At 39.1% G+C, this 13,421-nt stretch overlaps 1 protein-coding gene across 2 annotated transcripts in view; it reads left to right on the top strand.

Moving 5' to 3' along the window:
- The window catches only part of PIR (pirin), a 75,452-nt gene extending 62,034 nt beyond the window's left edge, over positions 1-13,418 (top strand). For both annotated transcript variants that reach the window (XM_024569929.4, XM_045203228.3), the window contains exons 8-10: positions 2,815-2,897; positions 10,285-10,351; positions 13,104-13,418. In XM_024569929.4, the coding sequence (XP_024425697.2) occupies positions 2,815-2,897; positions 10,285-10,351; positions 13,104-13,219 (266 nt within the window). In that variant the 3' untranslated portion in view covers positions 13,220-13,418. The remainder of the gene's footprint in view (positions 1-2,814; positions 2,898-10,284; positions 10,352-13,103) is intronic.
- The last annotated feature ends 3 nt before the right edge of the window (positions 13,419-13,421 follow it).

Raw genomic sequence — 13,421 nt, forward strand, 5'->3', positions numbered from 1 at the left:
ACAGGCCAGTGAACACCAGAGTCTATGATAGGGGTGCAGAGAAATCCCAATCCAGCATTCTTTTGGAGGGCTGTCTCTTTTCAGTACGCTCCATTAAAATATAGTGAAGGGGCTGTATAAATTGTTTGGGTCTATGTATCAGGAACCATCCTGCATGATAAAATTAAAGGGCAGGAGTAGACCATGTAAGTAATGGGTATTACATAGGGATTAATTGAAGGTAAAGGCATGGTTCGCTGCCCCCAGTAAATTGTAGTAAAGCACACTTAATAAAATACTGCTCCATATCGCAGTTAGAAATATTACCCAACTTTAAATGACATTATTCTTAGATTCTACAAACTTTCTTTTATTGCAAAATCCTTGCATGTAGAGAAAATCAACAGTTCTATCATTCACTTCCGTGGCATTTGTTGACCTACGTCTTGGATGGAGAAGAAACCTTTAGTGGCGTGCTGCGGCTGGCTCCTGCCAGCTTATGGGAGCTGGCCGTGCACCTCTTCTCTGACCTCACATTGGTAGCTTGAAATTAGCCACAGTGGAAGCACTTACCCCACAGAAATTGGCACACACTACAAATAAGTGTTCTTCTCCCCCTTGTCTTCGAAAGTTAGTTTTTAAACATTAACTAGCACATCCCTGCCTCTGGGACAGAGGTTCCTAATGTTTTTTATGCCATGGACCCTTTTGACATTTGCCAAGGCCCCACCTCTGAACGACGTATGTTTTTTAACTAGATGAAGTCATTAAAATGTTAAAAGAACAAATTTGTGATATAGTTATATTTGTGCTTCTCTAATGGTATTTGAAATAACACGATCCAGCGGGCAGTCTACTCTAAGTAGTGACTAAGATAAACTGTATTTTGAGATATCTGTAACACTGTAATGTGACATGAAAACACCCGTGGTTTCTACTGGAGACAAGGTCATTGGTCCAGCTAATACCACTGTGCTTTGTTGCTAAATTTATACCTGAAGGGACGGTCACATTTCAGTTAGGTGTTAGGGAAAATAAAAATGTAATTTATCTTCTATCCAAGTTTGTGATTGCTCTGAATTCTATCCACAGACCCCATGGGAACATATTGACTCCGGGTGAAGAACTCCTGCCCTGTTAGAATCCTATTTCCTGTTTGAGAGCATCAGAATGAACTTTGTTGCCTCATATAGGTTGTCTCCAAAGTGGAGGATTTCTCTAGAAAATATAGCTATATTTGGACTCTAAGCAATATTTACAAAATTCACAAGTAATATTTCTGTTCATTTAATAACTCCTCAAGCTATTGTCTTTATTTCAATAAACACTTCCTTACTGATTACTATTGTCCTGCAGGTGTAGCCCCCTTAGACATCTTTATGGGCTCCTCACCCTGCCTAGAATCTTCCCTCTGTTGTCCATTCACGTGACTGTTCTATCCTGCTTTGGCTTCTCCATTCTCTAAGCTTCCTCTTGAAGATTACGCTGTTGTGATCTCCAGGCCACTCCATTATTCCGCTCGTAGTGAGAATCATATTAGACTCTTCTCTCTCCCATTGGTGCCAAATCCTTTAGATGCTTTCTTAACTCTACTTCTCAAACCATTCCCTGTGTGTCCGTTCTCAGTTCAGATTGTAATTCATTTTCACTTAGACTGTTACAAAAAACTCCTAACAGGTCATAACTTGAGTCTTACCCCTACAATTTATTTTAAGCTCTAATCCCAGAGTTATTTCTCCAAGACACAGATCTGACCATCTCTCTCTCTCTCTCTCTCTCTCTCTCTCTCTCTCACACACACACACATACACACACACTTTTATCAAAGGCCCTACATTTTATATGGATAAGCATGGCCCTCAAGTCTCATCTTGACCTACTTTTCCACCTACTTTTTTCCATTGACTTTTTCATCATTCTTTCCAGAGGAATGTTCTAGCCATTATAGAAGATTCACCACCCCCCAGAGATGCCCCGCACATTCCCAGCACCTTAACCTCTGCATAGGCTGTCCTCTTATCTAGAACGCCCTCTATCCTAGCTTTGCCTTTGTAGTCTCTCTCATCCTGGAGAGCTCTGTTCAAGTCTTAACTCATCCACAACAAATTCTGCCCCTATAGTCTCTATTCTCTCATTAAACTTTGCTTATTACTTTATTGTTATCTTTAAGACATAATTTCACTTGTATTATTTCATCTGTGAGCCTCAGTAGAGAAGGGATGGAAAGGTATCCATCCTGAATATACCCCCACAGCATTTAGCAGGAGCCTCGTTCATAGTTCACTAGCTATCCAATTTGTATTTCAACCACATTATTCTCTGACTATTTTGTTAATATTATTTAGTTTCTCCTAGTGAGATTTTGAAGTATTTGTATGCAAGGGATCTGCTTTGCATTTCTTTATATTTTCTCAGTACTAGCAATCATAGGTGCACAACATATACTTGTTGAAATGAATTAATGATGGCATTTACTCATTTTCCTAAATATGCTTAATTATTATGAGGTTTATAATTTACTCAAGGAAAAACTCTTCTAATCATGTAATGTTAAGGACTTTGCTTATTAATTGAACTACTGGGCATGGCACTAAAGGTGCAAGTGGAAACACGATCCAAGATTCACCTCCCTGTTCTTTTCTACAATGGAAACCAGCCAGTTTCAGACTTTAATAATTGTACATATAATCAACCAAGAGATTTAAGAAGATTCCTTAGTCTGTTATGGCTGAACTTAAGTGAATATTACGGTGCCGTGTATTTCACCAAACTTGGAACCATGTGATAAATATACTGTGATGAGTATTACATTTGGTGGGTCGCCTTTTTTTGTAGGGCCTGACGATGCACAACAGAAAATAGAACCGCATCACACAGCGGTGCTGGGGGAAGGTGACAGTGTCCAGGTGGAGAACAAGGTGAATATTAAAACTCTTTAATTTTTCTTAAGTTGTCCTTTCTACTAGCTTCCAGGAAAATGCCTGAGTCTCCAGTGTAGTTGGAAATTTTTCTCTTCCATGGGCAAAGAAACTATGCCACACGTTTATCGACCCTTTTCATTACCTTGTTATTTCTATTGGTTTATTTTAAGGTTTTATCAATACTGATTTCTCGTCTTCAGGAATCACCTAGGTCTGTGTTGTTTACCGGTAGAAATGTCTTGAATCCGGAGGCAACACATCTTCCTTGTCTCTTAACTTTCTTTATGCAATCACGTTATTTTTAGCATAAGTAAACATGGATCAGCCCTGTAGGAAGGTGCTCACAGAGAACCCTTTGGAAGTAGTATGTATTCATTATGTATTTCATAATCCTTTTGTGTGAAAGCCCTCCTTTTCATGTAATGTTTCTGATATTTTAGGAGTCTTAGGAGCTTTTCCCCCAAGTTACCAGGTTTCTTTCCTGTGTCTATTTCATTCCCTTGGGCGATTCGCTCACCCGCTATCTTGTGAGCCTATGAAGCCAATCTGACTGCTTTATAGCATTCTAACAAAGAGGATTGAAGAGACAATTTTGCGAAAGATCCTGAAAAGATAAATTTTGAAAAGTAGGGATACAAACTACTTCAGTGTGGTGACCGGTGGAGAGGGAATCTGACTGACGTCTGGCCCTCTGACCCTGGCGTTGTAGAATACAATGAATTGGGGAGTTATTCTATCTTGCCTCACTTTCCTGGCAGCTCACCTACTACTGCCTTAATCATCTGTAACACCACCATGAACTGTGAAGTAAATGACAGGAAACCTCATGAGCGCCAGAAGAAATGCACATCTCAGCGTCTGTGCTCTCTGTGATTAGGGTGAACTGTATGAAACTGCCATTTGTGACCTACCAAAGATGGCAATTTCATTTCCTTCAGTCCAGTGCAGGAAAGAGGCATGGACGCTACACATAGGCCAGAACCTGCTGCTAGTAGATTAGTTTGTAACACTAGCTGGTTTAACTTAATAACCTCAGTTCTTCTTATAGTTTAGCAGAGGGCACATTGCAAATGTTAAGAATTTGAAAGCTAAAATAGAACACCAGAAAGAAGTGTTGAGGGGAGTCAGAAAGATGAGAGGCAGTGGGATAGAGAAGAATTGGCTGAAACCATCAATTTATTGATAAGTAGCGCTCCTGGATTTGGGGGCATCACTCTGTTATGAGTGCTTCTGTAATTATTGCTGTGCATATATATAGTCTGAGCCATCAAGACATTAGAAAGATTTCTATGAAAAATTGTATTTTTTGAAAACATTACCATTTAGATGGACATGTGTTGCTTGTATTCATGAAGAGTAGAAAGTCCCCCTTAGATCCCAACAGAGCTGGGACTGTGGAGGTGTGATTTTGGCTTTACAACTTGTTAGCTGTGTGACTTTGGACATATTTCTCAACCTCTCTGAACTTCAGTTTCTTTGTCTGCAAAATTGACATAATGACACCAACTGCCTAAGATGGTTAGAAAGAATATATGCGATTCTGTATGTCAAGGGTCCAATCCAGATCTAGCACAGGGGTCAGTAAATTGGGTCCAATAGGCCAAATTCAAATCCTTTTTTTTTTTGTAAATTAAGTTTTTGGACTGCAGCCATACCCATTCATTGCTGTTTTCTATGGATGCTTTCATACCACAATGGTAGACTTGAGTGGCTGCAAGAGCAACTGGATAGCCCACAAAACCTAAAATATTTACTCTCTGGCTCTTTACAAGGAAAATATTGCTAATCACTGGTGTAGTATATAGTGGGTGCCCAAGAATGGTAGCTGGAAAGTTCACTGATCTAAATACCTAACTTGGTGAATGGTCATGCCAGACACATGTTACCTAATGAGGATTCATACCTTAGCCCCAAGGTTTAGGGCACATGACAGTTTCTACAGCAAGAAAAAGGCCCTAAAGGACCTTGATTCACTCAGGCTCCAGGCCAAGGTTATCTTCACTTGGAGCTAGACTTAGCCCGAGCATTAGATAAAGAAGGAAGATGTGACTTCCTAGTGCTCCCTCAATCCCATTTTGGACTGACTTGTCAAGAATGAGGAGTTGATACGCTCCTTCCCCGACTTCCTTCTGGCACTTAGCAGGCGGGCTGTCTGTTGTGATCATTACCCTGAAGTCTTCCATGGCAGGTACCATTGCAGGAGGGTTGGTTTAGGCTAGATTTAAGAGTCTTTAAGCCAGACCCTCTGACTTCTTAGAGGAAGCACAAACCCCAACAATGCCTTCAGGATGGCTTAACTTTTTCAGAGTTCTTAAAGATTGGGATCAACCCAGGCTACCCTGGATATTTAATCCTGGACCGTACTGGTCACCCTGGAACAGCCTCCGTTTCAAGAGCTAAGGCTCCCTGTGTGTCTTTGGCCCACAGTTCATACTCTGGTTGCCAGGATGGCTCCGTGATCAGGGGCACACGGGCTTGATATGAAAGGCTCCCTCGCACCTTCAGCCCCATGTTTATACTAGTGTTCTGCTCAGAAGGTCTTAAGCCTCATGCATTAGCAAGCTTGTAGTGTGTCAAGATAGACAATCAATTAGTTCCTCGTGAGATGCCATCAAAACCATACTTGAGAGTAATGACACTTTTTAGCTGCCACCATTCCCGGGGAATTCATTAAATTAATACAGATTAACATTTTATTAAAATAAAGATGAGACCGCAAAACTAAAACAAAACACCCAAGTTTTTGCTTCTTTATGTGTACATATTCATAACAATCCATTCATTTTTAAAAACTGATAATAGTTCATTGTTTTGCCTTCAAATTGACCTAAGAATTTTAAACAATGAAGTCTAGTAAGAACAAGTGCATACAATTAAGTCATACTACAAGTCAGTTTCTTTCTGGTAGTTTTTTTCAGGCAATATATCACTATAATAAATGTTCTGGAAGCAAAAGCATGCCCTTTGGTTCATTCCTGGAGTCTAATCAATCAAACAAACCGAGTACATACTCACAGCCTGGAAGTTATCATCACCTTAAATGAATTGTAGAGCCTTCATCTGGGCTTCGATAGTTCATTGTTGGTATCAGTGGAACCCAAGACATATCTTGGCAATAAGATTTATGGAATAACAAGAGCAATTTGTAAAAATAAATTATTAACTAAACCCAGAAGGGCCTAACGCTGAACTAGGAACTCTGAGAATGTATACCAAAGTAAAAAAACAAAACCAAATAAAACCAAAAAGGTATAAAATAAAAGACGTGGTTGGGCTCCAAAAGATCAGGAGTTTTAGTTGGATGTTCGCTGGATTTTAGATACGTGCAGCAGTAAGTGGGCCCCTGTTACCTTTGTTTTCCATCAGAGTCCCAAAAGGCATTCACTTCGACTGACACAGGGACTCGTGTCTTAAACAGGTCTTTCATTCTCTGCTCTTGCATGATTTCTATCATTTGACACTGCACATAAGGTCACTCACCATAGACAAGGATTTTTCAAGATGACAGCAGCTGGAACTCTCATCCCCACCAGCACTCTACTGAATATTCAGAAGAATTATCGGCTTTCACTAAAGAAAGCTACTTAAGGAAAGAGAAAAGATGCATTTAACAAGGAAGTAAAAGACACAAAACATCTGGTTTAGGTTAGAGCAGAAGGGGCCACGCAGAGGTTAATTTTGTGGAAAAGTCATTAAAAGAAGCTTGGACCATCCTTCAGATTTCTGAAATGAGAACCCAAACCCCTGAATTCCTCAACATGCAGCAGCAGCAGCAGCATTTTTCACCTGAGCCCAAATGCAAGTGTCCTTTTATCCTATTGTCCGAATGATGAATGGAAAGTCATCATTCGATTAGAGTAAAATCAAAGGGAGCAAGACTTTAATTTTTAAAACATTATCATTCTAAAATATATAAACCATAGGACAAGTTTCTCACTCACAGAAGATGCATCTTCTGAATTAAAAAACTCAGTCTTAGAAGCCAGCCACATCCATGACACGGAAGGCCAGCCTTTCCTCTTTCCTTCTCTCAAAACCCCCAAGCCTCTTCTCTGCCCCCAGACCCTAAAGCTCAAGTGCATCCAAAAAACACCTTCGAAACACTAGTCATTGACATTTTCTTTCAGATTAAATTATAAATGATGTAGTACCAATGTTCGGAACTATTTTTCTAAGATCTTTTTCTCTCAAATGTCTATGGAGTCACACTAAAACTTCACCAAAGGTTTATGAGGGAATAAACCTTGTGTGATATCTGTCCTTTTATTTTAAGTTGAATTTTTCGTCATTTAAACGTGACATTGAAAAAAAAATCATTTCAGGTAGAAACCTGCCCCTTTCCTGTGCGCTGAGATCTCACTCACTCATAACCTTGGGGCATCAGCGTGTGTATTGTTAATCGTCCTGAGCTATAAAGTAGGATGTAAGTGGACCGAGACTAATATTTAAGCTTCTCTGCCCGTTTTATATAGTTCTTTTTTCCATTTCCATCACTGCTCTTGAGCTGTCTATTTTCTTGTATTGCTATCCAGAAGTGCTTCCCTTTCTTCTGGCTTTGAATCTCTTAGAGATCTGATAACCACAAAGCCTAATTGTGAGCAGCGGGTTTCAAGCAAGAATAAAGAGGAATTGAGTGAGGCTCTGCACTGAGTAAGGTTAAAGCATTAATGTTTATGTATGCAGTTCATGACATCTAGTCATGAATTAGCTTTGAATTAGCACAAGTCTTTTTAGGCTCACTCTTTGATTTTCAACTGAGTTCACATTAGCATAATTTGACAGCAAATTTTGTTATGGATAGGTAAGGGAGATGATGTATAAATAAATGCAGCTCCAAAAATACTTAAACATATTTTGTAAACATGAAGAAATGATTACACCATTCACTGGGTAAACAACACCAGCCCTGGGGGTGTAGGGAATGAATTAAGACTTTTGCAGAAAACATGCTACCCTAAATTCCCTTTTAATTTTTTTAACTTGGAGGCAGAAGGGTAAATAAATTTTAGTCCTGTGATATACAAGGCTTTTTAACTACATGGAAAATAGAAGAATTTATTATTCATTTTTATTGAACCCAGTGGTAACTCTTCTGGTACTGGTAACATTATAATGATTTCTAATTAAAGAAATTAGCAAAGGCATATAAATATAATATATGACATATTATTTTATCCCATATTTAGAAATATGCTATACTATTAGAATATGGCTGACTCTTAAAAATTTTTGAAGGCTTTTTTAAAAGCACCTGATCATTATGGGTTAGCATATTGTTTTATTCTAAATTAGATAAACCCAAAAAAGACGTCAAAAAATACATAATGTTCAGTTATTTATTAGTGAGTAGCAAATTACCCTAAAATCTAGTGGCTGAAAACATCATTATTTTTATAAGTGAGGGGTGTGTCTGTGTGTGAGCGGGGGTTCTTCTGCCGGTTTCTCTGGGATTACTCGGTCGGAGGATAGCAGCGGTAGTGGGGTTTGGAGTCACCTTGTGAAAGTGCTCTCTGGAAGGGTCCTTGTGCCAATTTAAACCATCGCAAATGACACACAGAAGTGTATCTTTGTCTGCATCCACACTAACATTAAGTATAATTAATATTTTTTTCAGTTTCAGGGGAAAAAATCTGATCTTTTAAACCATTTTTATTTATTGATTTTGAGAGAGAAAGAGAAAGGGAGAGAGAGAGAGAAAAACATCGCTGTGAGAGAGAAACATCAATTGGTTGCCTCCTGTACACATCCTGACTAGGCATCGAACCTGCAACCTTTTGGTGTACAGGGTGATGCTCCAACCAACTGAGCCAGCCGGCCAGGGCCCACCACTTTTTATTCACTTGTGTACTGATGGGCACATGGGTTACTTCCATAGCTTGGCTATTGTAAATAGCGCTGTAATGAGCACAGGGGTGCATATATTCTTTCAAATTATTGTTCTGGGTTTCTTTGGATAAATACCCAGAAGTGGAATCGCTGTGTCCTAAGGCAGTTCCATTTTTAATTTTTTGAGGAATGTGCATGCTGTTTTCCACAGTGTCTGCACCAATCTGCTTTTCCCACCAACAATGCAAGACAATTTTCTTTTTACCACATATTCATCAGCATTTATTTGTTGGTTTATTGATGATAGCCATTCTGACCGGTGTGAGGTTACATCTCATTGTGGTTTTAATTTGCGTCTCTCTGACGATCAGTGATGTTGACCATCTTTTCATATGTCCTCTTTGGAGAAGTGTCTATTCAGGCCCTCTGCCCAATTTTTAATTGGATTGGGTATTTTTTTGGGGGGGGTGTTGATTTGTTTGAGTTCTTTGTAAATTTTGGATACTCATCCCTTATCAGATGTGTCATTGGCAAATATATTCTTCCATTCAGTGGGTTGTCTTTTTGTTTTGCCAATAGTTTTCTTCTCTGTGTAAATAACTGTGTATGGTACCAGGTGGGTTCTTGAAATAATAAGGGGCACACTTTGTAAAGTGTATGATTGTCTAACCCCCAAGCTGTGCACCTGAAACTAGTACAAAATAGTAATGAATGTATGCTCTAATTGAAAAAAAACTAAGAAATTAGTTTTTAAAAACACGTGGTTGACTTGTGCCTACAGTTACCTTCATGGCCTCAACACACATTCTCAGGTCAGCTCGTTCTCCTCCTTGCACTCGCGTCTTCAGCTTCTCTGCTACAGTAATGGCTTTGAATGGGCATGAAGAGGACAGATTTCTGCCTAAAGAACGACCTGATTTTGGAATACTCCCACTTTAAAGACAAATTCCATCTGGCTGGGGAGCAACTGCGAGACTTGAGTAGTTACCCGGAAGTAGTGCTTTAAAATGGAATCTTAGATGAACACTTAGTGCCTGAATATGGGGTCTGCCAAATCTTCCTCTGTATAGATCTGGCCTAAAATAAAGGGGTGTGTGTTGTTGAAAAAAATGATATCGTTAGTGGCAGACTACAGATTCTGCACCACATAGTCAATTTATAGCCAGGTCAGTCACACAGTTTGTCTTAAAGATGTTTTCAGTTGAGAAAAATCTTAGTTTAAATTCTTTTTATTTGAGAAGATTAATCTTTTTGTGGTCTGGACTGATGTTCTAAGTGCTACCAAACATCTTAAGGAATAAGTGTTTTCATGTTGAGTGCTGCACAGAAATATTTCTGGGATTTATATTCAGAATTAGGACCTTTGTCCATTTGGCCAGCATGTCAACTTCAAATTTTCCTAATTCGACATTCGAAAATAAGCATGTTAATATACAGAACATGTACTATAGTAATGTGTACTTGAAACCTGTATGACCCGATTAACCAACGTCACCCCAATAAATTTAATTAAAACATAAGCATGTTTATTGTTTGATGCTTTCTTCTTTGACTTTAGGATCCTGAGAGAAGCCACTTTGTCCTGATTGCTGGGGAGCCGTTAGGAGAACCAGTTGTTCAACATGGTAAGCCCCAAAGATGTGTCTGTTGAAGCATTTCAGGGGTTTTGTGTTTAGTTTGTTTTTAACTTTTTAAAATTCAGACATTTACATTCTTCTATTACCTATTCATGTTTAAATACAGCCACAACCGTATATTGACTATTTGGGAATGAATTAGCCGAGGCCTTTGTTTCTGTTATCATGGAGGGTCCTTAGTTACGTGTCCACAGATGAAGCACGGGATATCATAGATTGTTGGAATAGGGAATGTTCTTGGCGTTGATGTAGTCATGTCCCTTTTATAAATGAGAAAAATGAAATCTCAACGTTTTACTTATTTACTTAACATATCGTTGGGCAGCATTTACTGTTTACTAGGATTCATTGAATGCTTTCCAAATATTAATATATTTAATCTTCAGAACAATTGAACCAGTGACCTTTTGCTTTATGAGGCGATGCTCCAACCAACTGAGCCACACTGCCTAGGGCTCCAGATGACATTTCTCTTATGAGCCCCATATTCATATTTCCAACAATGTACTAAGCACCTCTGACAGGAAGTCATTTTATTGTCCCCAGCACCTTCATGTCAAAATATCTAGAACTGAACTTCTTGCTCTACCCAGTCTCCGATGTCCTGTGTCTCAATTACCCTTAACAATTTCACCAGCAGCCAGCCTCCCAGATCAGACATCTTCTCTATTCTGATGCCAAAATCTTCTTCAAAAACTGGAAATCAGATTACGTTACTCTACTTAACTCTTTGGTGATGCCTTATCACTTGCAGCATTATGTCCAAACTTCTGCTGGTAGAATCCAAAACCCAGAGGGGTCTAGCCTCTCCTACATATCAGATCCCCCCATTCTTTCCCCACTCCGATCCCTCCTTCCAGCACTGTGCCCCTATCCTCAATTCCTCCAGCATGCTAACCATGAAAATGGCTTTCCTCCACGTATGCCTGTTCAAACATCACTTCCTTTGTGACTCCTTTACTGGACCCTTCTTCCGCTTTACTGATTCCATCGATTTTGCATACATTCATCATTCAGTGCATCACAGTGTTTGTTATAACTTGTTTTCATATCTGTCTGTGTGATAGATTTGAAGTCCTTGGGGGAGAGAGTCCGTCATTTCTCTCTAGCTCCTAGCACAATGTTTGTGCTTTAATAGGCACTCAGTAAATACTCGATAGATAGGTAATTGAATGAATGAATGAATCTAGATGCTTTCTGCATGTTTCTCTGTTTGGTCATCCTATTCCCTGCAACATCCCCAAAGACCTCAACATCATCAAAGCATATTATCCTGTGTCTTCCTTCTCAAGTATTAAACTAAAGTGAGTGTCAAAGCCCCGATACACCCACAGTGGTTAAGGAGCTTGACTGTGTGATTCCCTCTAAGTAATACAGTTCTATTTTAATTTGAGTCTCTCTAAGAAATCTCTTTAGACAAAGAACTTTCATAAAAGGAATGTCGGGAACCTCTGTAGAATGGTAGAAGAAATACACTGAATAGACAAATCTGTCATCTGCTTTCAAGACACTGCCAATGCCAGAGGAGTTGACCTTGTATATCCGACAGATCTTGGGGGTGATACAGTCCAAGCCAGTGTCCCTTTGTTCCTTTAATGTGCAAAGAAAAGGGAAGAGATGGGCACTACAGACTTCTGCACATTTAGCAAAACCTGAGTTCAAACCTGGAATTAGACAAAGGGATCAGCAAACTCTGACCCATGAGCCAAATCTACCCACTGCATGTTTTTGTAAATAAAGTTTTATTGGCACACAGCCATATCTATTTATTCTCACATTGTCTGTGGCTCCTTTTGCACTTCAACGAAAGAGTTGAGTAGTTAGGACAGACTGTTGGATCACAAAATATATATAGTATATATTTTAGATCATATATTCAGAATTAGGAACTTTAGGCAAATTACAAATCCTATAATCAGATAGTCAATTCATAGCCAGGCCAGTCACACAGTTCCCTTAAAGATATATACATATAATCTAAAATATATACTATCTGGCCCTTTACAGACACAGTTAGCCAGCCCCTAGAGAATCCAAAATAGGATGCTTTCTTGACTTGGAAATTTTGTAATCTTTTTTTGTTGTCAACAAACTGTTACTAATTTTCAAAAATGCCTTAGTCCCATCATGTAAGTACACAGTCTTATATACTGTGTAGACACCAAGTTAGGATGAGATTCGCCGATTCTCTGCGCCAGATTGGTTCAATTCTTGATATCAACTAGTGCTATGAAAATAACACTACAGTAAATCTTAAAAGTTCTCATCACAAGGGGAAAAAAATGGGTATTAACTTGACTTACTCTGGTGATCATTTTACAATATATACTAGCCTAAAATCATTATGTTTACACCTGAAACTAATATACTATTGCATGTCAATTGTATCTCCAAAATATAAGGAAGGAAAACACCCTAACAACCACAAAATGGTTGTAACAGAACCAAACCTAAGAAGGGTTAACAGACATTGCCACCGTTGACGACAACCTGCAATGGATGAATGAGATGTCATTGCCTTTGCTTATCTGAAGTTCAGTCTTTATGATCAAACACAGTCCTAGTCAAGGCATGTATATTCCCACCCTTGGGGATTGGACACTGTGCAAATAACCTTTTCCTGTCGGGCTATGCCTGGATTTGTTTCATGTTAAGAACTCCGGAAACACGTACCATTTCTAGTGGTAGAAGAAAATGTTACCATCACTCAGAACTCTCTGAATGTCTCTTTCTGCCTTAGGTCCATTTGTGATGAACACTAATGAAGAGATTTCTCAGGCCATTCTTGACTTCAGAAATGCCAAAAACGGGTTTGAAAGAGCCAAAACCTGGAAATCCAAGATTGGAAACTACTGAGCACAAGAGCAGGTCTCGATGCTTTCTAGTATGTTGCCATTTGTGGCATCCGTCCAGTCAGTGCATTCAATTTCCAAAGCTGACTTCGCGGGTGCTTCTGAGGAATTCCACACTAAAGCGGTAACATGGTTTTTACATCGATGCACATGAGATATGTCCTGGCACATATAAATAAACCTAATCGTTGCTCCTTTAAAAATCA

This window comes from Desmodus rotundus, chromosome X (genome assembly GCF_022682495.2).
Source record: "Desmodus rotundus isolate HL8 chromosome X, HLdesRot8A.1, whole genome shotgun sequence".
NCBI lineage: Eukaryota > Metazoa > Chordata > Mammalia > Chiroptera > Phyllostomidae > Desmodus > Desmodus rotundus.